This window comes from Phyllostomus discolor, chromosome 13 (genome assembly GCF_004126475.2).
Source record: "Phyllostomus discolor isolate MPI-MPIP mPhyDis1 chromosome 13, mPhyDis1.pri.v3, whole genome shotgun sequence".
In the NCBI taxonomy this organism is placed as follows: domain Eukaryota; kingdom Metazoa; phylum Chordata; class Mammalia; order Chiroptera; family Phyllostomidae; genus Phyllostomus; species Phyllostomus discolor.
The window spans coordinates 63038048-63065788 of record NC_040915.2 but is presented as its reverse complement, the minus strand read 5'-3'; the positions used below and the strand labels follow the sequence as shown (position 1 = coordinate 63065788).

Here is a 27741-nt window from a genome sequence, read left to right as displayed (position 1 = left end):
AAGTACTTGTTTTTGTCTAGAGTCTCATGAGATGCTACTGGCAAAAGTGCTGCCTCCAACTTTCATTGTCACTTTCAGGGAGACACTGGAGATGAGTGATTCACATGGAAGAGTTTGGGGTTGGACAGACTGGAGTTTCACTCAAGGTTCTGGAACCAAGAAACTGTGTGTGTTCCTTGCTTTTAAAGTGCAGACTGATAGGTCTACCCTATGAGGTTATTCTGAGTAAACTTATGTACACGTTGCTCTGGATCTTTCAGATGAGGGTGCTGGGACAGAAAAAGTGGTCAGTATACATAAGTGCTCAGTATAAGAATTCTTTTCCCAAGTGCTTTCTTTTAAATTGTACTTAAAAAGATGTATCCTGAATGAAAGGAAAGGTCATTAAGAGCCCTGTCAGGCACTGTCAAGGGCATAAACAAACATTTCCTCTTCCTTAGGGAACAGGTATCCTGAGGGAGCCCCTGTATCTAGGTCACTGTGGTCTCTAATCCAGAAGAACACTGTTTGTTCTACAGTTATCCATGGATGTTATAAAAGTGCTATTCCATCCCTGAAAGCTGACCTGGAGGCTCAGACAAAGAATGTCAGAGACCATGTTCTTCAGCTCAACAGGAGAATCAAGACAAACTAAAGGCTTTGAATTTTAAAGGAGAGACACAGAAGCAGCAGAGCAGCCTGAGCTCTAAATTGTCTCCTTCTTGTCACCAGGGCCATCTGAGTCTCCATGAGAGAGATGGGTGGGAGCCAGTAGAGTCCAGCACTGTGACTGCAGGCAGGAGGGTGAGTGCCTGCCTGACCTGCTCTGTGCTCTAGCAGAGTGGTTAGGGTACGAAGCTGCAACCCCGGAGCCAGACAGTCTGACTTCCCCTTCTCCTGCCACTTAGAAGGACTGGGACTTGTGCTCAGTGTCCTCAGCTGTTCAATGGGTTTAATCAAAATGCCCCAGAGCACTTAGAACAGTGCCATTAGCATAGTTAGTGCTCAGCAAATGTTTCTTTTTTCTTAGGTTATTTGGTATCTTTGCCTTATAACTTTGGTATTATTTTCACATAACATTTCCACAGGCATTGCCAATAAAGACTCTGGGCAACAAAGCCTCATCTTCCTGTGGTGACCAGCACTGACCAAAGGTGGAAGGTCTAGGGCAATTGACTTCTGCTTCTCAACAGCACTACAGAGGAGGTCCCAGGTCACACAAAACTTGGTCCAGGGCTACAGAGGGCAGGCAGTACCAGAGAAGGGTGACTGCAAGGTTGCAGGGGCATCCCAGCTGAGCTTTGTGGACTTTCTCCTCAGTTGGATGAGCCCTTACTCTGGAGGCAAGTTTCATCCACCAAGAGTTACTAGGATGGTTGAAGCCATGTGGAGACCATAAAAACAGAGATGGGGGAACAAGGAGATGCCATCTCAACTCTGAGTTCCACACCTCCCTGTTCAAACACCACTCTCAAGAATGGGTTGTTTTCCTCTCTCTGTGTGAGCAATTCTTTTCTTTTCCTCTCTGAGACCCTCCCAGAGGAGGATGGCTGCAGATAACACCTCCTCTGTGACAGAGTTTATCCTCGCAGGCTTAACAAACCAGCCAGGACTCCAGCTCCCCCTCTTCTTCCTGTTTCTGGGCTTCTACATGGTCACTGTGATGGGGAACCTGGGTTTGATGACACTGATTGGACTGAACTCTCACCTGCACACCCCCATGTACTTTTTCCTCTTCAACTTGTCCTTCATTGACTTCAGTTACTCCTCTACCATCATCCCCAAAATGCTGATGAGTTTTGTCTCAAAGAACAACATCACCTCCTACACAGGGTGTATGACTCAACTCTTTTTCTTCTGTTTTTTTGTCGCTTCTGAATCCTTTATCTTGTCAGCAATGGCATATGACCGCTATGTGGCCATCTGTAAACCACTGTTGTACATGGTCACCATGTCTCCTCAGGTGTGTCTATTTCTTTTGCTGGGTATCTATGGGATTGGCGCTTTGGAGGCTTTAGGTCATACAAGTAATATACTGTTTCTGACCTTTTGTGCAGACAACCTTGTCAATCATTATATGTGTGACATCCTTCCCCTCCTTGAACTCTCTTGCAATAGCTCTTACATGAATAATCTGGTGGTCTTTGCTGTTGTGGGCATTGAAATTGGGGTGTGCATTGTGACCATTTTTCTCTCTTATGGCTTCATTCTTTCCAGCATTTTCCACATTAGTTCTACTAAGGGCAAATCCAAAGCGTTTAGTACCTGTGGTTCTCACATAATTGCAATTTGTCTCTTCTTTGGGTCAGGAATTTTTGCATACCTTAAACCACCTTCTGCTGTACCCCTTGACCAAGGGAAAGTGTGTAGTCTGTTCTATACCATTGTGGTGCCCATGCTGAACCCACTAATCTACAGCCTGAGGAACAAGGATGTCAAATTAGCCATGAAAAAAACCTTGGGCAAAATAACTTTCTCTTGAGAAAAAATTGGAAATTGAGAAAAAGGATCAGAATTTTTAAATGAGAGTGCTATTATTATTTTATCATCATCGTCAATAAGGAATTCAAACTTCGTGCTTTTGGATTGTATATTGAAAGGAAACTTTAACTCTCTTTCCCAAGTGGATTTATTCTCTCTCATCATCACCCCAACACTTCCTTCTTTATTGTATGAAAATAGTTTCTGCAATTATACAGTATGCAGTATTGAATGATGCTTCAGAATAATTTCATCTAGTCCAAAAATATGAAACTACCTGGTGGCAGATCTGGGACTGAAATCCCAGCTTGAATCTCAGTTCAGTTTGTTTCCCTTTATGCCATGTTTTCTTGCTTCATTTCTTTCTGAAAGATGTCATTTCACATGTTAGTTGACCCAGTACATCTAAATTAATAATGGGTTGACAGTAATTTCATGCTACATGCACAAAATAATTTTAATCCATCACATTTTGCAAGAGAATAGGAGGTGAAAAATTTTTTTGAGTTGGTCTTGGCAAAATGAGAAGATCAGTGTGTGATGAACTTTTCAGTGTGTGAATGTGTCCTGTGTTAGGTTTCTCAGAAGGCAAGTATGGTGACCACCCAGTTGGTGAGTGGAGCACCAGGGATGTGGGTTAGTGAATTAAGACTTCCAGGGGATAGAAATGGAATTTTATAGGGGAGAAAAATGATGAGTGAAGGCGGCATATTATTTCAAGGCTGAGACAGAATTTGGAGTCTCATTGCAAGGGTTATCTTGGTTGTGGTCCAAGGTCATTGGGAGCTGTGCTATCTGAACTGGTAGTCACTGTCATGTGTGGTATTGAGCAACTGAAATGTGGACATCCAAATTGAGACATACTGCAAGTGGGCAAAGTAAGTGTGACATACAAACCAAATCTTTGAAGAATATGAAAAAATAATCTCATGCATACTTTCTTACTTGATTACATGTTGAAATGATAAGATTTTGAATATATAGTGTTAAAGAAAATATGCCATTAAAATGAATGTATGTGTTTATTTTTCAGGTACCTACTAGAAAGTTTAGAATTTATAGGAGGCTTGCATTATATTTCCATTGGATGACACTGGTCTAGAGGATGGAATAGAGCACTAGCTGGCCCTGGGTCCATGGTCACCTGCCAGGCAGCACCAAGCTGCTGCTTATTAGGAGAGGCAATTGCTATGGAATTGTCAGGCATTGCAGGTAGCCTCAATGTTCTAATAACAGAGGCATATGGGTAAGAAATGGTGATCTTGGGATAATTTCATAAAGCCTCCATATTATGAAATGGGAAATAGAGCTTTATATTAAAATCAAAAGAACCACTTTCATCTAAACTCACTATTACTGGTAAAATTTCTCAGAGAAGCAATGACAAATGAAGTGCTGGGGGAAATATTTTGACTTAACTGGCTGTTCCTTAGGGAAGTCCATTCCATTAGGATGCAGGGGAAATTGGCAGATCTGTGGAGTTAGTTCTGCCTTTCGATTCTGTTCAATGCTGCCAAAAAGGAAAGAATAAGCTTCTGAAGAGAGGATTGAGATGAGATGAAACACAGAGTCCAGCAGAAATAGCACCATTGAGTGTGGTTTCTAGGGTACATGAATGTCTCACAAGAGGTGGACAGCAATTTGAACATTTCACCTAAAGTGTCATATGGCGCGCTGGAGTGTGATATTGTTATGTTACAGAATTACATGCTGATTATTTTGTAATAAAAGATTATGTGATCAAAGGGGTATTTTTTGTGCTGGACCCTGTGTGTGCCTGAATTTAGGGAACCTAGAATTTAGGAGTTGGGGTTGGTGTATTGAATACGCTATTCAATGTAGGTCATGAAAGGATACAGAAACATCCTATTGAAAATGTTGTGCCCTAACTTTCATATAGCAAAGTGCACAAATCTTAACTGTACAGCTCATTAAACTTTTGCACATGAATATGTAACCACAACCTACATCAAGATGCACAATATTTCCATCTACTTTGGAAAGTTTCCTATTACATCTTTCCAATAAATACAACCTGCCCTCAGTCCCATGCCCCACAGCTATCTACTCTTCTGACTTTTAGTATTATAGTGTGTTGTCTGTATTTGAACTTCATATGAACAGGTACTCAATTGTTTCTGGCCTCTCTTCTTCATCATAAAGCCTGTCAGGTACATCTATTTTGCAGTATATATGGGTAGATTATGTTATATTGCTGTGTAGTATTCCATCATGTGAATGTACAATTATTTAGCCTATTAATAAAGTTAGATAGTTTCAAGTTTTTGCCTATTATTGATAAAGCCTTTAGAAACAGTTTGAATGTGCATTTTGGTTGAATAAGCAAACATTTCTTTTGGATTATGCTTATATGTGTATCTGCTAGATAATAGAGTAGGCTTATGTGGAGCTTTTATAAACATCTCTGCCAAACTGTTTTCTTTTTCTTTTCTTTTCTTTTATCTTAGTTGTTGTTCAAGCACAGTTTTCTGCCTTCTACTCCCTTCCCTGTCCACCCCCAGCACTCCCCCACTCCCATTTCCACTCCCCTCTAGTTTTTTTGTCCATGTGTCTTTTATACTTGTTCCTGTAAACCCTTCCCCCTTTCCCCTGATATTTCCTCCTCTCTTCCCCCTGGTTGTTGTCAGCCTGTTCTCTACTTCAGTGTCTTTGGTTATATTTTGCGTGTTTGTTTGTTTTGTTGTTTGGGTCCCTGTTAAAGCTGAGATCATGTGGTATTTGTCTTTCCCCTCCTGGCCTATTTCACTTAGCATAATGCTTTCCAGTTCCATCCATGCTGTCTCAAAGGGTAGGATGTCCTTTCTTTCTGCTGCATGGAATTCCATTGTGTAAATGCACCATAGTTTTTTGACACATTCATGTACTGATGGGCACCTAGCTTGCTTCTAACACTTGGCTATTGTACATTGTGCTGCTATGAACATTGGGGTGCATAGGCTCTTTTAGATTGGTGTTTCAGAGTTCTTAGGATATAATCCTAGCATTGGAATTTTAGCCACAGCGATCAGACAAGAAAAGGAAATAAAAGGCATCCAAATCAGAAAGGAGGAATCAAAACTGTCATTGTTTGCTGATGACGTGAAAGTGTACATAGAAAATCCTATAGACTCAGCCAGAAAACTGCTCAGCCTAATAATGAATTTGGCAAAACAGCAGGATACAAAGTCAGTATGCAGAAATCAAAGGCATTTCTGTATACCAACAATCAAACAACAGAAGCAGAAATCAAGAAAAAATACCAAATTGGTTTTTAATTTTTGATTCAAATTCATTGCTATCAACCATGTTTGAGGATTCCAATTGCTCTACATCCTTGTTAACCCTTGGTATTTTTATTTTATCCCTGTTTTATGCCATATGCAAAAATGTACTTTTATTCTGGTATGGACAGTGGAATGCTTTTCTGTTTAACTTTTTTCCCTGATAAGTAATGATGTTGGACACCTTTTTACCTATTTACTGGCTATTTGGATGTCTTCTCTGAAGTAATTATTCAGGTCATTTCCTCATTAAAAATATAGGGTAGTTAGTTGTTTTCCTATTGTATTGAAGGAATGTTAATATGCACTTGTAAGTCCATATACGTGTACATGTTTGTGTTGTATTGATAATATATGTGTACCTATGGATAATACATACATACTCAGTCATCTTCCTCTCCCTGTCTATCTTCCCCAGACTGTGTGTCACTTATCCTAAAAGATATGTTTTGATAGCCAATATTTTTAATTGTAATGAAGTTTGATTTATCAACTTTGTCTTTCATAGTTAGTGCTATGTCCTAATTAAGAAATTCTTTACTGCTTTTGCTAAGGCCAGAAGAACAATGTGGAAATTTTATGAGTTAATTTTTGTATATGGATCAAAGTGGGATTTTGGGGTATGTGTATATTTGCACCTAAATGTCCAGTGATTGTTCTTTTACCTGTGTTAAATAGGATCAGTTGATTCTATTTGTGTGTGTTTGTTTTCATCTATTTGTCTATGTTTATGCCAATACCATACAGTTTTGATTACTGTAGCTTTATAATAATTTTTGAAATCAGTTAGCAAAAGTCCTGGATTTCATTCACTTCTTTCAAAGTTGTTTTGGCTACTTTAGGACCTGTGAGTTTCCATATGAATTCTAGAATCAGCTTGTAAATTCCTACAAAAGAACCTGCTGTGATTTTGATTGGGATTGTATTGACAATGGATTTTGTGTTGGGGGAGGAGGAATTGACATTTATTTTCTCCCTCAGCAATAAATGGGAATGCCTACTTTTTTACAGTCTCTTTAGCATGGTGTATTCTCAGAATTTTTATAGTTTCCATCCTGATGGATGAGTAGTGTTTAAGTATTATTATAATTTGCATTTCTTTAATTTTAGGAAACATGGAAGATGGGTTCATTTATGTAATGATTGTTGGTGTTACTACTTCTTTTTAAAATATATTTTATTGATTATGCTATTACAGTTGTCCCATTTCCCACTTCACTCCCCTCCACCCTGTACACCCTCTCCCACCCACATTCCCCCCCTTTAGTTCATGTCCATGTGTCATGCTTATGAGTTCTTTAGCTTCTACATTTCACGTACTATTCTTACCCTCCCCCTATCTATTTTCAACCTATAATCTATGCTACTCATTCCTACCTTTCCCCCATCTCTCTTCCTCCCACTCCCCTGTTGCTAACCCTCCATGTGATCTCCATTTCTGTGGTTCTGTTCCTGTTCTAGTTGTTTGCTTAGTTTCTTTTGGTTTTGCTGTAGGTGTGGTTGTTAATAACTGAGTTTGCTGTCATTTTACTATACATGTTTTTTATCTTCTTTTTCTTAGATAAGTCCCTTTAACATTTCATATAATCATGGCTTGGTGATGATGAACTCCTTTAACTTGACCTTATCAGAGAAGGGCTTTATGTGCCCTTCCATTCTAAATGAAAGCTTTGCTGGATAGAGCAATCTTGGATGTAGGTCCTTGTCTTTCATGACTTGGAATACTTCTGTCCAGCCCCTTCTTGCCTGTAAGGTCTCTTTTGAGAAATCAGCTGACAGTCTGATGGGAACTGCTTTGTAGGTTACTCTCCCCTTATCTCTTGCTGCTTCTAGGATTCTCTCCTTCATTTTTACCTTGGATAATGAAATTATGATGTGCCTTGGTGTGTTTCTTCTTGGGTCCAACTTCTTTGGGACTCTCTGAGCTTCCTGGATTTCCTGGAAGTCTATTTCCTTTGCCAGAATGGGGATGTTCTTCTTTATTATTTGTTCAAATACATTTTCAATCTGTTGCTCTTCCTCTTTCCCTTCTCGTACCCCTATAATTCTGATGTTGGAATATTTAAAGATGTCCTGGAGGTTCCTAACCTTCTCCTCATTTTTTGAATTCTTATTTCTCCATTCTTTCCTGTTTGGTTGTTTTTTTCCTTCTGGCCCACTCTATTGTTCTGAGTCCCAGTTTTCTTCCCATCACTGTTGGTTCCCTGTGCATTTTCCTTCATTTCCGTTATTGTAACCTGCAGTTTTTCATCTAATTTGCTACCAAAATCGACCAATTCTGTGAGCTTCCTGATCACCAGTGTTTTGAACTGTGCATCTAATACGTTGGCTATCTCTCAGTCGCTTAAAAGGATGAGTTCTGGGGCATTGCTTTCTTCTTCTGTTTGAGCCATCTGTCTCTCTCTCTCTTTTTTTTAATGTGGTCACTCCTGTTACGGTGAGGGGCAGAGCCTTAGGTGTTCACCAGGGCTGGGCACCCCAGTTGCTAGATTGTAATGTTGTATGTGGGGGCAGGGTCAAGAGGGAACAATGGCATTTGCTCCGTTCTCTGTGGGACCTCATTCCCTTTCTTGGGACCCTGGGTTGTGTGCTCTGCCCTGTTCCACAACGGCCTCCTCACTGGGTCTGCCAGCTGCCGCTTGCATACTCAGGGTCCACCCACTGTGATCTTGCATGCCCCAGATGCCTTATGCGCCCCTAGATGCCTTATGCACCCAACTCTCTCTGCTCTCCATGCTGCGACCTGTGCCTGGCTGCTCCTCTCCGCCCCTCCTACCGTTCTGGATGAACGGGTCTACTTCAACTTCTTGGCTGTCCGACTTCCATTCAGATAAATTTTCTGTCAGTTTTGGATGTTATTCTGTCTCTAAATTGTTATTGTTCCAATCTTGGTTGTGCATGGAGGTACAGTGCGTCCACCTATGCCTCCATCTTGTCCAGAAGTCAGAAAGTACTTTTCAAAGGGGAGTTTTCCGTAGTTAAGTGAGGAGCCCCTGCTCAGGGCTCTACTGCAGGCTCTCATGGCATTCGCCAGGCACTCCGCACTCTAGGGCTCACATTTTCTGTTCTGTGAACTGCACTGCTGGCCCCACCCATCTGTCCACCCGGGCCGAGAGCCCCCGCAGTGGTGTTACTACTTCTTTTATGGACTGTCTCTTCATACCTTTTCCTCATGTTGCTGCTGGATTTTGATCTTCTCAATTTTTAGAAAGACTGTATATTGGGTATAATAGCTTTCTGTTGGAGGTATAAGTTGCATATTTTCCTCTAACTTGTGATTTGGCTTTTGACTGTTCTTATGATACATTTTTTAAATTAAATTTATTAATCTATTGTTTCTGGTATTTTAATGCTAGAAATATTTTTTCTCTTAGGTTATAAAGAAAGTCACTCATTTTTATCATAATGTGATTGTATGGTTTTATTTTTTTAATATTTGAATATCTGGTCATTTTACAGTCCTCCACTCTACCAACTGAGCTATCAAAGGCCCCGCTTAATATATCTGGTCATTTTAGAAATTTTACCAGTGTATGTATGCAGTGAAGAATGGATCCAACCATATATTTTTCCAGAAGACCATCCTGTGGTTCTATTGCCATTTATAAAAAAGTCCATCTTTTCCACATGGGTTTGAGCTGTTGATCTCACTGAATACAAAATTTCATAGGCACCTGGGCTATTTCTGTGTTTACCATTGTGTTCTATTGGTCTGTCCATCTATTCATAAGCCAATACCACACTTCTTGAATTACAGAAGATTTATAATGTTTCATATCTTGAAGGTAACTTCCGGGTAAAAAAGCAGTGGTACATTCACCCAATGGAATACAACTTGGTTATAAAAAAGAAGGAAATCTTACCTTTTGGGACAGCATGGATGAACCTATAGAGTATTAGGGTAGATGAAATAAGCCACATAGAGAAAGACAACTGCCATGTAATTTCACTTACCTGTGGATTCAAATGAATAGAATAGACTACCAAACAAAATAGAAACAGACTCATGGATACAGAGAATAGACTGACGGCTGTCAGAGGAGAGGAGATGGGGGTTGGGGGAAAAGGTGAAGGGATTAAGCAAAAAATGAAAAAAACTCGTAGGCAGACAACAGTAGCATTATTACCAGAGTGAAGAAGTCAGGGAGTGAGAGAGGGGACAAGTGGTGATGTAAGGAGACTTGACTTGGGGTGGTGAACACAAAATACAACATACAGATGATGTGTAATAGAAATGTGCTCCTGAAACCTACATAATTTTATTAACCAATGTCACCCCAATATGAATTCAATAAAGAAATAAAGAAAAAAGAAGAAAAAGAAATGTGAAAAGGTCTTTTAAAAGAATAAAAAGATTAGAAATATGAATAATAAAATGACAATAAATGCATATTTATTCACACTTATTTGATGTGCAAATGGACTAAATTATGCCATTGAAAGACATACAATGGCTTAAGGATAACAAAACAAGACCCTTCGATATGCCATCTTCAGATCAAAAGACTCACACAGACAGAAGGTAATGGGATAGGAAAATGTACTACATGAAAATGGAAACAAAGGAAAGACAAAAAAGCTGCAGTAGCTGTGCATATTCCAGAAAATATAGACTTTAAAACAAAGACTAAACAAGAGACAAAGAAGGACCCAGAAACTCCACTTGTGGGTGTTCATCCAAAGAAACCTGTATGTTTGTTGCAGCACTATTTACAATGGCCAGGATATGGAAGCAACCTGAGTGTCCATCAAGAGATGAGTGGAGGAAGAAGGGGTGCGGACATACTATGGAATATGACTCAGCCACAAAAAAGAATGAGAGCTTGTACCCCAACATCATGGGTGGTCCTAGAGGATATTATCCTGAGTGAAATAAGTCAGACAGAGAAGGACAAATGCCAGATGACTTCACTGCTTTGTGGAATCTAAAAAACAAAATGAACAACAAGCAGAAAAGGAGACTCAGAAATGCAGAGAACATTTTGATGGCTGTGAGATCAGACAGTTTGGGGGAAAGAGTGAGAAAGGTGAAGGGATTTAGGGACTAGGAAGTACAAATTGGTAGTTGCAGAATAGTCATGGGGACACAAAGTACAGCACAGGAATACAGTCAATACTTCTGTCATGACTATGTATGGTGCCAGATGGGGACTAGATTTATTGAGGTGATCCCTTCATAAGTTGTGTAAATGTCGAATGATGGGGTTGCACACCTGAAACTAACATGATATTGTACATCAACTGTAGTTGTAAAGTAAAAGGAAATAAATTATATTTTTTAAAAGAAAGTGAATAATAAAGAACCTTCTCTGTTTCTGTCAATTCACTTAAAATGATAATGAACTCTATATCAGATAGGAACAGCATCACTAATTTTAAGTGCAAGACACTTTTCTCCTGCTCCTTTTTGGTTAGTGACCACTGTTTTAAAACTCATGGCCTGATGTACTATGGCATCTGTCTCTCAGGTCTGTTCACTGCCAACACTTGATTTGTGTAGGAACAGATATCAGGGGTGTCATGACCCACCCAGTGGCAAAGGAAAATGTGTCTTTCTATGACCACAACACCATAACCCTGCCACATGCAACACACCTGCTCTCATCAAAATCTTCAGCACCTACTGAGAAGCAGTTGGATTTTGTAGCCATAAGCATTACAACTGACCATCTTCATCTGGTGTACACTCATTCTTATTTTCCTCCCTCCTAAGGCAGATACAAAAGCTGCTCTTTGTTCCCTTTGGGTCAGGAAAACGCTTTACTTTAGCTCATGTTCTGGGACCAGGAACTACACTGGTGGTTCTCAGATGAATCTGAATCACACAGAGGATTTGCTGAGACACAGATTCTAGGCCCCATCCACAGAGTTTCCGATCTGGTAGGTCTCGGGAGGACTGGAGAATTCTCATTCCTAAGAAGATGCCTAGTGATGCTGCTCCTCCTGCCTGGGTAGCAACAACCCAGGACTGGGATTATTTCCAGCAGAGCAGCAGCCATGCTGAACCATCCTCTGAGCACGTCATTTCTGGATGTGAAAACTCTGAGATTTTTCTTTTGACTTGGGGAAATGTTGATATCTCATTTTATTTTTTAATTTTCTTTACTGAGCATCCTGAATTCCAAGTTTTCCTTCTTAAAAGCGGTGGTTTTATTTTCTCCCGGAATATTTTTTCTCTCCCTTTCTCTTGTGTGTAGTCTTCTCTACTCTTCATTTGGTTTCCTTCCCACCAGTCTTGCATTGGGTTCCCCAAAGACCACGAGATGAAGACTTACATGGAAGTGATTTGCTAGGAAGCATTCCAGGTGAACCCAGTGAGAACACAGAAGTGAGACCCTAGGAGGCTGAAAAAGTGTGTGTTGATGCACTGTGTGACAACTGTCGGTGACACACAATACACCCACTGCTGGTTCCATGAGATCATAAGGGATTTTCAGCCAAGAGTTTGTGATGTTGAGAGAAAAGGCTGGACCTGACTGCAATGTTGAATTTGCTGCTTGTCTGGGTGGCTTAAATCAACAATGAGGCTCAGCACACCTCCCAGGCATGCTGGAGTTGGCAAGTGGGGAAGAGTGAGCTGGGGAGGAGGGAAGCCCAGGAGCACGCCCCTACACATACACAAATTAAACTAAACTAAACTAAAAGGAAATGATTATAGAAAGGATTTTCTTAAGATTATTATGCACCCTAACATGACCCCTTAAGAGACTGGAGCATGGCTTTCTGGTGAAACTGATCAGCACAAAAGAGAGAACTGGACCCCAAGGATAGAAGCTGCCCAGTAATTCAGACCACAGAAACACGGGGAGAGTGAAGTGCTCTTGTTGAGCAGTCTGGTCAAAGCACATGTGTGTTCTGTCAGCTTAGGACACTTTCAATGTCAAGAAAAGAGCCAAGGATCACTAAGCAGTTTTGAAAAAATGGTAACATAGAAGGAGACTTAAGTGAAACAAAGAATGTTGTGAGGCAATTGCTGTACCAGACAAGACTGTTTTGGTTGTGGGTACCTCTAATATATGCTTGAGGGTGACGGGGGGTGTTTCTAGAATTTTTCAGTCAAAATTCTAGAAATGATAACTTCAGATGATCTTTCCCAAGTTTTCGGCCCCTGCTGGTTGATCTCCAAAGCACAGTTTCAGACAAGGGTTTTTCACACTGTGACTCACAATTTGAAAGTAGACCATGGCAGCAACTCTGTAGGGCAGAACTCTTGGGATGATATCAGGGACATCAGCAACAAGGGGAAGTCTGCAGCTGTGAAGTTGACCATCAGATCCAAGGGATGCACCAGCATAATCTTGGAGGTGGGCCCCTGTGGCAATGCAGTGTGGCACCTGTGAGCATGTGCTATGCAGTTGTGTGTGCAGGTGACATGATGTTGCTGAATGTGCACATGAGGATCATTCAGGATGGCCAGAGTGAGGATACAACAGCATCAGGCAGCTGGCTCTGAGAGGGTGTCTACAGTTCCAGCCTTGGGGGCATCTGTACAAGGAGCAAAAATTGAGTCCCTAAATAACATACAATGATATGGGCTGGGACATGACGGGTAGGGTTTATTGTGGATAGGATTCAACTGCTGGTCAGGCCAGGCTGCTTTCTACAAGTAGGTGGAGCCTCATGGTTTTATACTGCCCTCTCATTAATGAGGTGTGTGCAGGGGAAGCCTGGAGATGGTGTGGGAGGGAGTGCTGTGAGGACGCCCATTTACTTGGTGTTGAGTGTAGTATGGGTTCACTTACATGCATCAGAGGCCTGTTGTGTGGGTGGCGCTGGAGATCCAAAACTTGACTGGGACAGTTACCCTAGTGAGGTCTTTATCTTTGTGACAGATTCAACTTTCATTCCTGATTTGTGCCCTGAAACTTCTCCTCTTTTGGTATTCAATTTTGCTCCCTGTCACGTGTTTTGCCAGAATATTTTAATCACATTACTACAATTGTGTTTAAGATCCCCAGAATGCTCTAGAAATGTTGAAAAATGCATGAATTGGTAGGGGAAAGATCATGAACCTTGACAACTGAACTCAAAAGAGTGCCACGGAATGCATTTCTTTTCTTTCTTTCTTTTCTTGTATCTAGGAATGTTTTCCTTTTGAAAAAAAATTGTTTCATTGTGTCCAATTACAGTTGTCCGTGTTTACTCCCTCCCCTCCCCACCCCTACCCCTAACCTTCCTCCCTCCCTTGCTTCCACTCCTTATTGGTTTTGTCTACATGTCCTTTAGAGTTGCTCCTGGCAACCCTTCCCCTTTTTCCCCATTAATCCCTTCTACCTCCCCTCTGGTTACTGTCAGATTGTTCTTTTTTTTTTTTTTTTTTTTTTTAAAGATTTTATTTATTTATTTTTAGAGAGGGAAGGGAGGGAGATAGAGAGAGAGAGAGAGAAACGTCAATATGCGGTTGCTGGGGGTTATGGCCTGCAACCCAGGCATGTACCCTGGCTGGGAATCGAACCTGGGATACTTTGGTTCCCAGTCCGCGCTCAATCCACTGAGCTACGCCAGCCAGGACTGTCAGATTGTTCTTAATTTCAATGTCTCCAGTTACATTTTACTTGCTTTTTAATTTTGTCGATTAGGTTCCATGCATTTCTTACTATGTGAGCTGTTAAACTTTCTTAAAAATGCATTTCTTACTATGTGAGCTGTTAAACTTGTTAAGAAATGCATTGCTTACTGTTGACTTTTGGTGACGCATACATACTTCAACTTTATTATCTTTAAAATGAGAAACACGATACAATCTTAATGCTTTGTGAGGATTGATTACCACATGGAGTGTGTGAAGGGGCTTTTTGAGGTACAGAGGACTTTGTAAGTGTCAGGTCTTGCTGTGACTACAGGCCCAGTGAGTCTAGGCATGGAGGAGGAGCCACTGGGAAAACACGTGTTCAAAGGTCACCCTTGGGTTCCAATCTCTCAGGCTCATAGCAGCCTGATGGTGGGTTCTCAGCAGCACTAATGGGTTGCCTGGGTCTAGGGATAAGTCTGGTGATGTGATTATAGGTGACTGAAATCTTGGCTTATCAGGGGAAATTGTACTGCCTCTAATAACCTAAACTGGACTGAAATGTTACTAGAAAAAAATATATATATACCAATATGCTTCATGAGTTTAGATGCAAAAAAAAAAAAACAAGTGGAAAAAATGGCTTAAAAATCCTGCATAACACAAAAATAGTTTTATGTAATTTTGAAGTACAGTTTGATACTTGGAGCATAAGGTTGACTTCATATTGAAAAATCAGTTAATTTTCTACATAAAGAAGATAGAAAAGTCTCAAATAAACCACCTAACCTTGTGTCTGCAAGAACTAGAGGAACAACAACAAACTAAGGCCAGAGCAAAGAGAAGGAAGGACATAATCAACAACGAGGCAGAATGAAATGACACACAGACTAAAAGAACAATGCAAAGGAATAAGAAATCCAGGAGCTGGTTCTTTGGCAAGATACATAAAATTGACAAGCTTTTAACCAGAGTCACCATGAAAAGGAGAGAGGACCCAAATAAATAAAATCAGAAAAGAAAGGGGAGAAGTTACAACCGATACCACATAAATACAAAGGATTATAAGAAATTACTATGAACAACTACATGCCAAGAAACTGGACAACCTGGGTGAAATGGAGAAATTTCTTGAAACATACAATCTTCCAAAACTGAATCAAGACGAAGCAGAAAGCCTGAATAGACTCATAACAACTAGTGAAATTGAAGCTGTAATCAAAAAACTCCCAGCACACAAAGCCCTGGACCAGAGGGCTTCACAATTGAATTCTACCAAATATTTAAGAAAGAACCAACTGTCATCTTCTCAAACTGTTCCAAAAAATTCAAGATGAGGGAAAGCTCCCAAACTCTTTTTACAAGGCCAGTTTCATTCTAATTCCAAAATCAGGTAAAGACTCATCAAAGAAGCAAAACTACAGGCCAGTATTGCTGATGAACATAGATGCTTAAATCCTCAACAATACACTGCATATCCAGACTCAGAAATACATTAGAAAGATCATACACCTTGTCAAGTGGGATTCATCCCAGGATGTAAGGATGGTACAATATTCACAAATCTATTAATGTAATACTCCACATAAAAAAAAAATAAAGGACAAGAATCACATGATCAGATCAATAGATGCTGAACAAGATTTTGATAAAATTTAGCACCTATTTATCATAAAAACACTCAGCAAAGTGGGACTTGAGAGAGCATACCTCAACATAATAAAAGCCATATACAAGAAACCTACAGCCAACATACTCAATGGGAAAAAACTAAAAGCTTTCCCCTTAAGATCAGCAACAAGACAAGGGTGTCCTCTCTCACCATTCTTATTCAACATAGTACTGGAAGTTCTAGCTACAGCAAGCAAACAAGAAAAAGAACTAAAAAGTATCCAAATGGGAAAGGAGGAAGGAAAACTGTCATTATTGCAGATGACATAATAGTGTACCTAGAAAACCCTACAGTCTCCACCAAAAAACTATTGACATAATGAGTGAATTTGGCAAAGTAGTGGGATACAAGGTCAATATTCAGAAATCGATGATATTTTTGAGCGCCAACAATGAAATATCAGAAAGAGAAACTAGAGGAGGAATCCCATTTACTATAGCAAGAAAAAAATGAAGTACCTAGGAATAAATATAACCAAGGAGATAAAAGACCTGCAACAAAATAACTTAATCCAGAATATTGATTTGTTTGTCTCTGCTTGTATAGGAGCAAGTCAACAGTCAAAACAGCTTTAGAGAAGCCCTGGTGCACTTGACATAAAACCCTGATGCTGTGGAAATGAAGCTCCCATGGAAACCATCTCTGAAGAGGCAAGATCTCAGAAGAGTTTTTCCTGGCATTGCATCATGCTTCCAAGAACCCTCTGAGATTCTGAAAGGAAACTGAACATTTTAATGAGTCCCCAAGGTCCCCTTTGACCTTGGGTCCTAAGGAGAGTGTACCTGTGGTGCTTACTTTAGTTTCTTGATAATGGATTGTTTTTCTCTATTTCTTCAACATGTGCAGTGGGATAAAGAACAGGGACTGGGATTCATTAGTGTCATCTGGGCAGTGGACTATTCCCAATGCAAACAGGCAGATGAGGCACCCTCACTGCTGAGCCTTAGTGTGGGGAGGGCAAGTCCTCACTGCTGTACATGTACACACTCAGACACACACACAGGCCCATGTGCAATGGTTTCAGTTGGACTTGCCTGGAAGACGATGGGTTCTGCCTTTGTGTTCTGATGTCCTGATTTCTCCCAAAGAGCTTCAGACCTTAACTCTGATGAAAAACACACATAACTCATTAGCAAACCAACTCTTGAACTTCCCCAAATACAGATTTGTTTTTTGAATAGAAAATTTGCCATCCTTACTATATAAATGCCTCTGACAAAGGGTGTTGAATACAAATTCAACATAAAATTTTATTACTCTTTATATTAGTCTCAGCCAAAAATTTATATTGTGTGACTTGTGGATATCTGAAACCTCAACAAGCTTTCTTAACCCTCTATCCTGTTTTTTTATCAGAATTTTCTTCCCAAAAGCAAATATTTGAGCTGGAGTGCTGTGTGAAATTGCAGGACAAAACCCTGATACCCAGGGAAGGTGCTGCTTTAAGCCATGACACCCAGTGTTTCATTAGAGTAACTGGTGTTATTAAGCAAAGGCTTTCCAGGTCTCTCTCAAGTCATTGCTCAAGTGTCAGATTCTGTTATGTAAACTGAAATGTGTAACACTCACCCTTTCAGCCATTCCACCTTGTGTGCTGTCCCTCTGCCTAGCTTTCTTTTTTCTTCAGTGCACTTGTATGTTTCTTTCATGTATTTTTCTCCCACGTGAATGAAATCTCCATGAAGGAATACATACAAAGTTATTTTTATTTTTTCACAGAAGCTTAGGAGCTTAGGGCTTAGAAGAGTTCAGGGACAGGGTGAATGTTCAATGGCTATTTCTTGAAGGAGGGCCACTTGTCAAAGTTTCTTATCCACACCCCATTATCAGACATATTAGCTGTAGAGTCTTTGCCACACCTCTAGGTCTTGACATAAGTTGTAATTAGTTGTCTGACAAGTATTTGCTTAAAATAACTAAGTTTCAACTGCATGATCAAGTAGTAGATATAAAACAGAGAGAGCTTTTTTAAAAATTGAAGAAGGTGCAAATAATTCTTAGTATGTATTGAATGTGATTGAAATAATGAGTCTCCTCTCTTCAAGTCCAGATATCTCAAATTTTCCCATTCCTGGCCTTGATACTTTCTACATTCCATTGAAGTTATTTAAGTACTTGTTTTTGTCTAGAGTCTCATGAGATGCTACTGGCAAAAGTGCTGCCTCCAACTTTCATTGTCACTTTCAGGGAGACACTGGAGATGAGTGATTCACATGGAAGAGTTTGGGGTTGGACAGACTGGAGTTTCACTTAAGGTTCTGGAACCAAGAAACTGTGTGTGTTCCTTGCTTTTAAAGTGCAGACTGATAGGTCTACCCTATGAGGTTATTCTGAGTAAACTTATGTACACGTTGCTCTGGATCTTTCAGATGAGGGTGCTGGGACAGAAAAAGTGGTCAGTATACATAAGTGCTCAGTATAAGAATTCTTTTCCCAAGTGCTTTCTTTTAAATTGTACTTAAAAAGATGTATCCTGAATGAAAGGAAAGGTCATTAAGAGCCCTGTCAGGCACTATCAAGGGCATAAACAAACATTTCCTCTTCCTTAGGGAACAGGTATCCTGAGGGAGCCCCTGTATCTAGGTCACTGTGGTCTCTAATCCAGAAGAACACTGTTTGTTCTACAGTTATCCATGGACGTTATAAAAGTGCTGTTCCATCCCTGAAAGCTGACCTGGAGGCTCAGACAAAGAATGTCAGAGACCATGTTCTTCAGCTCAACAGGAGAACCAAGACAAACTAAAGGCTTTGAATTTTAAAGGAGAGAGACAGAAGCAGCAGAGCATTCTGAGCTCTGAGTAGTCCCCTTCTTGTCACCAGGGCCATCCCAGTCTCCATGAGAGAGATGGGTGGGAGCCAGTAGAGCCCAGCACTGTGACTGCAGGCAGAAGGAGGGTGAGTGCCTGTCTGACCTGCTCTGTGATCTAGCAGAGCGATTAGGGTATGAAGCTCCAACCCCGGAGCCAGACAGCCTGAGTTCCCCTTCTGCTGCCACTTAGAAGGACTGGGACTTGTGCCCAGTGTCCTCAGCTGTTCAATGGGTTTAATCAAAATGCCCCAGAGCACTTAGAACAGTGCCATTAGCATAGTTAGTGCTCAGCAAATGTTTCTTTTTTCTTAGGTTTAGTTGATGTCTTTGCCTTATAACTTTGGTATTATTTTCACATAACATTTCCACAGGCATTGCCAATAAAGACTCTGGGCAACAAAGCCTCATCTTCCTGTGGTGACCAGCACTGACCAAAGGTGGAAGGTCTAGGGCAATTGACTTCTGCTTCTCAACAGCACTCCAGAGAAGGGCCCAGGTCACACAAAACTTGGTCCAGGGCTATAGAGGGCAGGCAGTACCAGAGGAGGGTGACTGCAAGGTTGCAGGGGCATCCCAGCTGAGCTTTGTGGACTTTCTCCTCAGTTGGATGAGCCCTTACTCTGGAGGCAAGTTTCATCCACCAAGAGTTACTAGGATGGTTGAAGCCATGTGGAGACCATAAAAACAGATGGGGGAACAAGGAGATGCCATCTCAACTCTGAGTTCCACACCTCCCTGTTCAAATACCACTCTCAAGAATGGGTTGTTTTCCTCTCTCTGTGTGAGCAATTCTTTTCTTTTCCTCTCTGAGACCCTCCCAGAGGAGGATGGCTGCAGATAACACCTCCTCTGTGACAGAGTTTATCCTCGCAGGCTTAACAAACCAGCCAGGACTCCAGCTCCCCCTCTTCTTCCTGTTTCTGGGCTTCTACATGGTCACTGTGGTGGGGAACCTGGGTTTGATGACACTCATTGGGCTGAACTCTCACCTGCACACCCCCATGTACTTTTTCCTCTTCAACTTGTCCTTCATTGACTTCAGTTACTCCTCTACCATCATCCCCAAAATGCTGATGAGTTTTGTCTCAAAGAAGAACGTCATCTCCTACACAGGGTGTATGACTCAGCTCTTCTTCTTCTGTTTTTTTGTTGTTTGTGAATGTTTCATCCTGTCAGCAATGGCATATGACCGCTATGTGGCCATCTGTAAACCACTGTTGTACACGGTCACCATGTCTCCTCAGGTGTGTCTATTTCTTTTGCTGGGTGTCTATGGGATGAGTGCTTTGTTGGATATAGCTCATACAGGTAATATACTGTTTCTGACCTTTTGTGCAGACAACCTTGTCAATCATTATATGTGTGACATCCTTCCCCTCCTTGAACTCTCCTGCAATAGCTCTTACATGAATTTGCTGGTGGTCTTCACTTTTGTGGGCTTTGGCATTGGGGTGTGCATTGTGACCATTTTTCTCTCTTATGGCTTCATTCTTTCCAGCATTTTCCACATTAGTTCTACTGAGGGCAGATCCAAAGCCTTTCGTACCTGCAGTTCTCACATAATGACAGTTTGTCTCTTCTTTGGATCAGGAACTTTTGGATACCTTAAACCACCTTCTGCTGTACCCCTTGACCAGGGGAAAGTGTGTAGTCTGTTCTATACCATTGTGATGCCCATGCTGAACCCACTAATCTACAGCCTGAGGAACAAGGATGTCAAATTAGCCATGAAAAAAACCTTGGGCAGAATAACTTCCTCTTGAAAAAAATTTGGAAATTGAGAATAGGAATCAGAATTTTTGAATTAGAGTGCTGTTATTATTTTATCATCATCATCAATAAGGAATTCAAACTTCGTGCTTTTGGGTTCTATATTGAAAGGAAATTTTAACTCTCTTTCCCAAATGGATTTATTCTCTCTCATCATCACCCCAACTCTTCCTTCTTTATTTTATGAAAATATTTTCTGCAATTATACAGTATGCAGTATTGAATTAGGATTCAGAATCATTTCATTTAGTCTGAAAATATGAAACTACCTCCTGGCAGAGCTGGGACTGAAATACCTGCTTGAATCTCAATTCAGTTTGTTTCCCTTTATGCCATGTTTTCTTGCCTCATCTCTTTCTAGGAAGATGTCATTTCACATGATAGTTGACACAGTACCTCTAAATGAATAATGGATTGACAGTAATTTCATACTACTTTCACAAAGTAATTTTAATCCATCACATTTTGCGAGAGAATAGGAGGTGAAAAAAAATTTTTGTGTTGGTCTTGGCAAAATGACAAGATCAGTGTCTGATGAATTTCTTAGTGTGTTAATGGGTTGTCTTTTAGGTTTCTCAGAAAGCAAGTATGGTGACCACCCAGTTGGTGAGTGGAGGACCAGGAACATGGGTTAGTGAATTAGGACTAGTGAATTAGGACTTCCAGGGGAGAGAAATGGAATTTTATAGGGTAGAAAGATGCTGAGTGGAGGCATCATATTATTTGAAGGCTCAGACATAATTTGGAGTCTCATTGCAAGGGTTATCTTGGTTGTGGTCCAAGGTCATTGGGAGCTGTGCTATCTGAACTGGTAGTCACGAGTCATGTGTGGTATTGAGCAACTGAAATGTGCACATCCGAATTGAGACAGTGTAAGTGGGCAAAGTAAGCATGATATACACACCAAATCTTTGAAGAATATGAAAAATAACCTCATGGATGCTTTCTTACTTGATTACATGTTGAAATGATAACATTTTGAATATATAGTGTTAAACAAAATATGTCTTTAAAATGAATCTGTTTGTTTATTTTTAAGGGACCTACTAGGAAGTTTAGAATTTATAGGAGGCTTGCATTATATTTCCATTGGATGACACTGGTGTAGAGGATGGAACAGAGCACTAGCTGGCCCTGGGTCCATGGTCACCTGCCAGGCAGCACCAAGCTGCTGCTTATTAGGAGAGGCAATTGCTATGGAATTGTCAGGCATTGCAGGTAGCCTCGATGTTCTAATAACAGAGGCATATGGGTAAGAAATGCGAACTCGGGATGAGTTCATAAAGCCACCATATTATGAACTGGGAAATAGAGCTTTATATTAAAATTCAAAAGAACAATTTTTATCTAAACTCTCTATTATTGGTAAAATTTCTCAGAGAAGCAATGACAAATGAAGTGCTGGGGGAAACATTTGACTTACCTGGCTGTTCCTTAGGCAAGTCCATTCCATTGGGATGTAGGGGGAATTGGAAGAGCTGTTAAGTTTGTTCTGCCTTTTGATTCTGTTCAATGCTGCCAAAAAGGAAAGAATCAGCTTCTGAAGGCAGTAATGAGATGAGATGAAATATAGGGTGAAGCAGAGGGTAGCACCACTGAGTGTGGTTGGTAGGGTATATGAATGGTTCACAAGAGATGGACGGTAATTTGAACATTTCACCTAAAGTGTCATATGGCGTGCTAGAGTGTGGTATTTTGTGTTACAGAAGTACATGCTTATTATTTTGTAATAAAAGATTTTTATGTAGTCAAAGGGGTATTTCTTGTGCTGGACCTGTGTGTGCCTGAATTTAGGGAACCTAGAATTTAGGAGTTGGGGTTGGTGTATTGAATATGCTATTCAATGTAGGTCAGGAAAGAATAGAGAAAAGTCCTTTTGAAAATTTTGTGTCATAACTTTCATATAGCAAAGTGCACAAATCTTAACTGTACAGCTCATTAAAATTTTGCTTATGTATATGTAACCATAACCTAGATCAAGATGTAGAATATTTCCATTTTTCTAATAAATATAACCTGCCCTGCACCTCATCCCCCATAGCTATCCACTGTTCTGACTTTTATCATTGTAGAATGTTGTCTGTATTTGAACTTCATATAAACAGGTACTCAATTGTTTCTGGCCTCTTTTCTTCATCATAAAGCCTGTCCTGTACATCTATATTGTAGTATATATGGGTAGATTTTTATATTGCTGTGTAGTATCTATCATGTGAATATACAATTATTTTTAAATTTTATTTTAATCATTGTTCAAGTACAGTTTTCTCCCTTTTACTACTATTCTAGCTTGCCCACTCATCCCTCCCAGCTTACCTCCCATTACCACCCTCCCCCTAGTTTTTGTCCATGTGTCCTTTAAATTTGTTCCTGTAAACCCTTCCCATTCTCCCCTGAAATTCTCTCTTCTCTTGCCTCTGGTCACTGTCAGCCTGTCCTCTATTTCAGTGTCTTTGACTAGATTTTGCTTGTTTCTTTGTTTTGTTCTTTAGGTTCCTGTTAAAGGTGAGATCATAGGTATTTGTCTTTCACTGCCTGGCTTATTTTGCTTAGCATCATGCTTTCCAGCTTCATCCATGCTGTTGCAAAGGCTAGGAGCTCCTTCTTTCTTTCTGCTGCACACAATTCCATTGTGTAAATGTACCATAGTTTTTTGATTCATTCATTTATTGATTGGCATCTTGGTTGCTTCCAGCACTTAGCTATTGTAAATTGTGCTACTATGAACATGGGGGTGCAAAGGTTCTTTTGTATTGGTGTTTTAGGGTTCTTGGGATATAGTCCCAGCAGTGGAATTTAGGGTCGAAAGGCAGATCCACTTTTAGTTTTTAGAGAAAATACCATACTGTTTTCCATAGTGGTTGTACCAGTCTGCAATCCCACCAACAGTGCACTAGAGACCCCTTTTCTCCACAACCTCTCCAACACTTGTTGTTTGTTGCTTTGTTTATGATGGCCATTCTGTCTGGTGTGAGGTGGTATCACATTGTGGTTTTAATTTGCATCTCTCTGATAGCTAGCGATATTGGACGTCGTTTCATGTGTCTTTGGATCCTCTGTATGTCTTCCTTGGAGAAGTGTCTGTTCAAGTTCTTTGCCCATTTTTTAATTGGGTTGCTTGTCTTCTTAGAGTGGAGTCGTGTAAGTTCTTTATATATTTTGGAGATTAAACCCTTGTCTGAGGTATCATTAGAAAATATGTTTTCCCATACAGTTGGTTCCCTTTTTATTTTGATACTGTTTTCTTTAGCTCTGCAGAAGCTATTTATTTTGATGAGGTCCCATTTGTTTATTGAATATACAATTATTTAGCCTATTAATAAAATTAGATAGCTTCAAGTTTTTGCCTATTATTGATAAAGCGTTTAGAAAGAGTTTGAGTGTATATTTTGATTGAATAAGCAAATGTTGCTTTTGGATTATGCCTATATGTGGATGTGCTGGACACTGGAGTAGGCTTATGTGCAGCTTTCATAAGCATCACTGCCAAACTGTTTTCTAACGTTTGATTCAATTTGCATTGCTATCAACAATGCCTGAGGATTCCCGTTGTTCTACATCCTTGTTAATCCTTGGTATTTTTATTTTATCCTTGTTTTATCCTACATGCAAAAATATATTTTTATTCTGGTATGGACAGGGGAATGCCTTTTTGTTTAAACTTTTTTCCTGATAAATAATGATGTTGGACACCTTTTTACATACTTACTGGCTGTTTGGACATCTTCTCTGAAGAAATTATTCATGTCTTTTGCTCATTAAAACATAGGCTAGTTGTTTTCCTATTGTATTGAAGGGATTTTAAAATGCATGTAAGTCATATATATATATATATATATATATATATATATATATATATATATATGTTTGGGTTTGTGTATATGTAGATAATATATATGTATCTGTGGATAATACATGCATACATATGCAGTCATCTTCCTGCCTCTGTCTACCTTCCCAGGTAGACAATGAATATATCTTGAATGATATCTTTTGATAGCCAATATTTTTTATTGTAATGAAGTTTGATTTTTCAACTTTGCCTTTCATGACTAGGGCTATGTCCTGTTTAAGAAATTATTCATTGCTTTTGCTGCAGCCAGAAAAACAATGTGAAAATTTTATGAGTTAATTTTTTTGTATATGGATCAAAGTGGGGTTTGGGGGCATGTGTGTATTTGCACATAAATATCCAGTGATTGTTCTTTTACCTCTGTTAAAAATCAGTTGATTCTATTTGTGTGTGTTTGTTTTCATCTATTTGTATATCTTGATGCCAATACCATACAGTTTTGATTACTGTAGCTTTGTAATAATTTTTGAAATCAGTTAGTATAAGTCCTTGATTTTCATTCACCTCTTTCAAAGTTGTCTTGGCTACTTTAGGACCTGTGAGTTTCCATATGAATTCTAGAATCAGCTTGTAAATTCCTATAAATGTACCTTCTGTGATTTTGAATGGGCTTGTATTGACTCTGGATTTGTGGGCAGGGTGGGAGTGGTGGTGTCAGGGAGTGTAGGGGGGTGGAATTTGACATTTATATTCCCCCTCAGCAATAAATGGGAGTGCCTACTTCCTGGCAGTCTGTTCAGCATGGTGTATTGTCAGAATTTTTTAAATTTCCATCCTGATGGATGAGAAGTTGTGTTTAACTATTATTATAATTTGCATTTCTTTAATTTTAAGAAACATGGGAGATGGTTTCCTGTATTTAATGAGTGTTGGTGTTACTACTTCTTTTATGGACTGTCTCTTCATAGCTTTTCCTCATGTTTCTGCTGGATTTTGATCTTCTCAACTTTTAGGAAGAGTGCATATTGGGCATAATAGCTTTCTGTTTGAGGTATAAGTTGCATATTTTCCTGTAATTTGTGATTTGGCTTTTGACAGTTCTTAAGATAAGTTTTTAAAATTAAATTTATTAATCTATTGTCTCAAGTATTTTGATGATAGAAATATTTTCTCTCCTCTTAGGTTATAAAGAAAGTCACTCATTTTTATCATAATGTGATTGTATGGTTTTATATTTTTATATTTGAATATCTGATCATTGTAGAAGTTTTATCAGTGTATGGTGTGAGGAATAGATATATTCCTCATTATGTACTTTCTATATACTATATACTTTCTAACTATATACTTTCCAGAAGACCATTTTGTGGTTCTATTGCCATTTATTAAAAAGTTTATTTTCCCCCCACTGGTTTGAGCTGTTGCCTTCATAACATACAAGGTTTCATAGGCACCTGGGCTATTTCTGTGTTTCCCATTGTGTTCTATTGGTCTGTCAGTGTATTCATAAGGCATTACCACACTGCTGGAATTACAGAAGCTTTATAATGTTTCATATCTTGAAGGTAACTTTCCACATGTTGTTCTTTTTTTATGGTTTTCTTGGCTATTGATGTTTAACTTCAACCTTTATAATTAAACTCTCTACTTCTGCAAAATAACTTAAAGGCATATTTATTGTCTGCATCTTAAATTTGTAAGTAAACTTTTAAGGAATATTAACCTCTTTGGATCTCGAGACTTCCAATCTTGATGTGTGGTATGTCTCTCCACTTTCTGTGGGGCAAACTTCAGTATCTCCTAGGAGTGTTTTATAATTTTTGTCATCTATTTTTTGCACATTTTATTACATTTATGCATGGGAATTTTATTTTACTTTTGCAACTGTAACAAGAGTTTTATCTTTCATTGTATTTTCTGATTATTATTTATTTGTATGCATGAATTCTGTTGATTTCTATCCTAATTTTATACTTTGTAAAGTAATTATTATTTGTAGAATTCTTTCCATGAATTCTTTCAGGTTTTCCAAATATGTAATAAAATATTTTATAATTAAAGATAATCTTACCTCTTTTTCTCTAATTGGAACTCCACTTATTCCATTTGCATCTATAATTGCATTTTCTAATACTTCCTTTAATACATTGTTAAATAATACTGAAGACTATAGTCATCTTGGTTTTGGTAGAAGTGATTAAGAATGCTTCTAGAGTGTCCTAATTACACTGCTGATGTTGCTATGAATTATATATATTTTTAATCATTTTCAGGAAGTATTTTTCATTCCCTATTCAGATAAGTGTTTTAAAAACATGTAAAGATGTTGAATTCTGACAACTTCTTTTCATCTTCTTTGGAATTTGTTCCCTCAAAATTTTCTCATCTTTCTTAGATCTTTAATCACTCCACCTCTACAGACTCGTCTGCCTGTAAACACGTGCCAGTCTGCTTTTACTCTAAAAAAAATTCCCTTTGCTATTTCCTCCCCCTTTTATGTCCAAAATTAAGAAGAGTGACCAGTGCTTCTTTCTTCTCCACATTCATAGTCTCATGGCTACTTTTGTATATTATTTATGCAATTTTTGCCCATGCCTCTCTTTCTACTCCAGTGTTGGAGTGTAACATCCCTATTCAGATGCACTTATATTTTAAAATCTGACCAATCCATGCCAATGAGACTTCACATCTGATTTTCAAGGCATCCTAGAACCTGAGGTTCACCTCCTGTGTATGTGACTCAATTACTATCCTGAAATCTAGGCCTCAGGCCACCAGGTGGAAGCAGTCATTCCTTTTGACTCAAATTTGAAGGTGGCAGTACAAAAGAACCTTTGCACCCCAATGTTCATAGCAGCACAATTTACAATAGCTAAATGCTGGAAGCAACCTAGATGCCCATCAGTACATGAATGAATCAAAAAACTATGGTATATTTACACAATGGAATTGTATGCAGCAGAAAGAAAGAAGGAGCTCCTAGCCTTTGCAACAGCATGGATGAAGCTGGAAAGCATGATGCTAAGCAAAATAAGCCAGGCAGTGAAAGACAAATACCTATGATCTCACCTTTAACAGGAACCTAAAGAACAAAATTCTGATTTTGTTCTTTAGGTTCCTGTCAAAATTTTGACAGGTTGTCAAAATTTTGACAAGCAAAATCTAGTCAAAGACACTGAAATAGAGGACAGGCTGACAGTGACCAGAGGCAAGAGAAGAGAGAATTTCAGGGGAGAATGGGAAGGGTTTACAGGAACAAATTTAAAGGACACATGGACAAAAACTAGGGGGAGGGTGGTAATGGGAGGTAAGCTGGGAGGGATGAGTGGGCAGACTCGAATGGTAGTAAAAGGGAGAAAACTGTACTTGAACAATGATTAAAATAAAATGAAATAAAATTTGAAGGTGTTAGGCTCTCTTCAGTTTTTCAACACATATGAAGCTTCA

At 39.3% G+C, this 27741-nt stretch overlaps 2 protein-coding genes across 2 annotated transcripts; both read left to right on the top strand.

Moving 5' to 3' along the window:
- Positions 1-1068: 1068 nt before the first annotated feature.
- LOC114509972 (olfactory receptor 8B12-like) lies at positions 1069-3374 on the top strand. The gene has a single exon (XM_028528603.2). The coding sequence runs from the start codon at positions 1526-1528 to the stop codon at positions 2459-2461; it is 936 nt and encodes a 311-aa protein (XP_028384404.1). The 5' UTR covers positions 1069-1525; the 3' UTR covers positions 2462-3374.
- A 14904-nt stretch (positions 3375-18278) lies between these two features.
- On the top strand, positions 18279-20783 carry LOC114509942 (olfactory receptor 8B12-like). Its single transcript, XM_028528551.2, has 2 exons — positions 18279-18817; positions 19543-20783. The coding sequence occupies exon 2, from the start codon at positions 19559-19561 to the stop codon at positions 20492-20494; it is 936 nt and encodes a 311-aa protein (XP_028384352.1). The 5' UTR covers positions 18279-18817; positions 19543-19558; the 3' UTR covers positions 20495-20783.
- Positions 20784-27741: the final 6958 nt, after the last annotated feature.

Coding starts and splice junctions, on each gene's coding strand:
- LOC114509972 (XM_028528603.2), top strand. CDS start 1,526: ATGGCTGCAGATAACACCTCCTCTGTGACAGAGTTTATCCTCGCAGGC.
- LOC114509942 (XM_028528551.2), top strand. CDS start 19,559: ATGGCTGCAGATAACACCTCCTCTGTGACAGAGTTTATCCTCGCAGGC.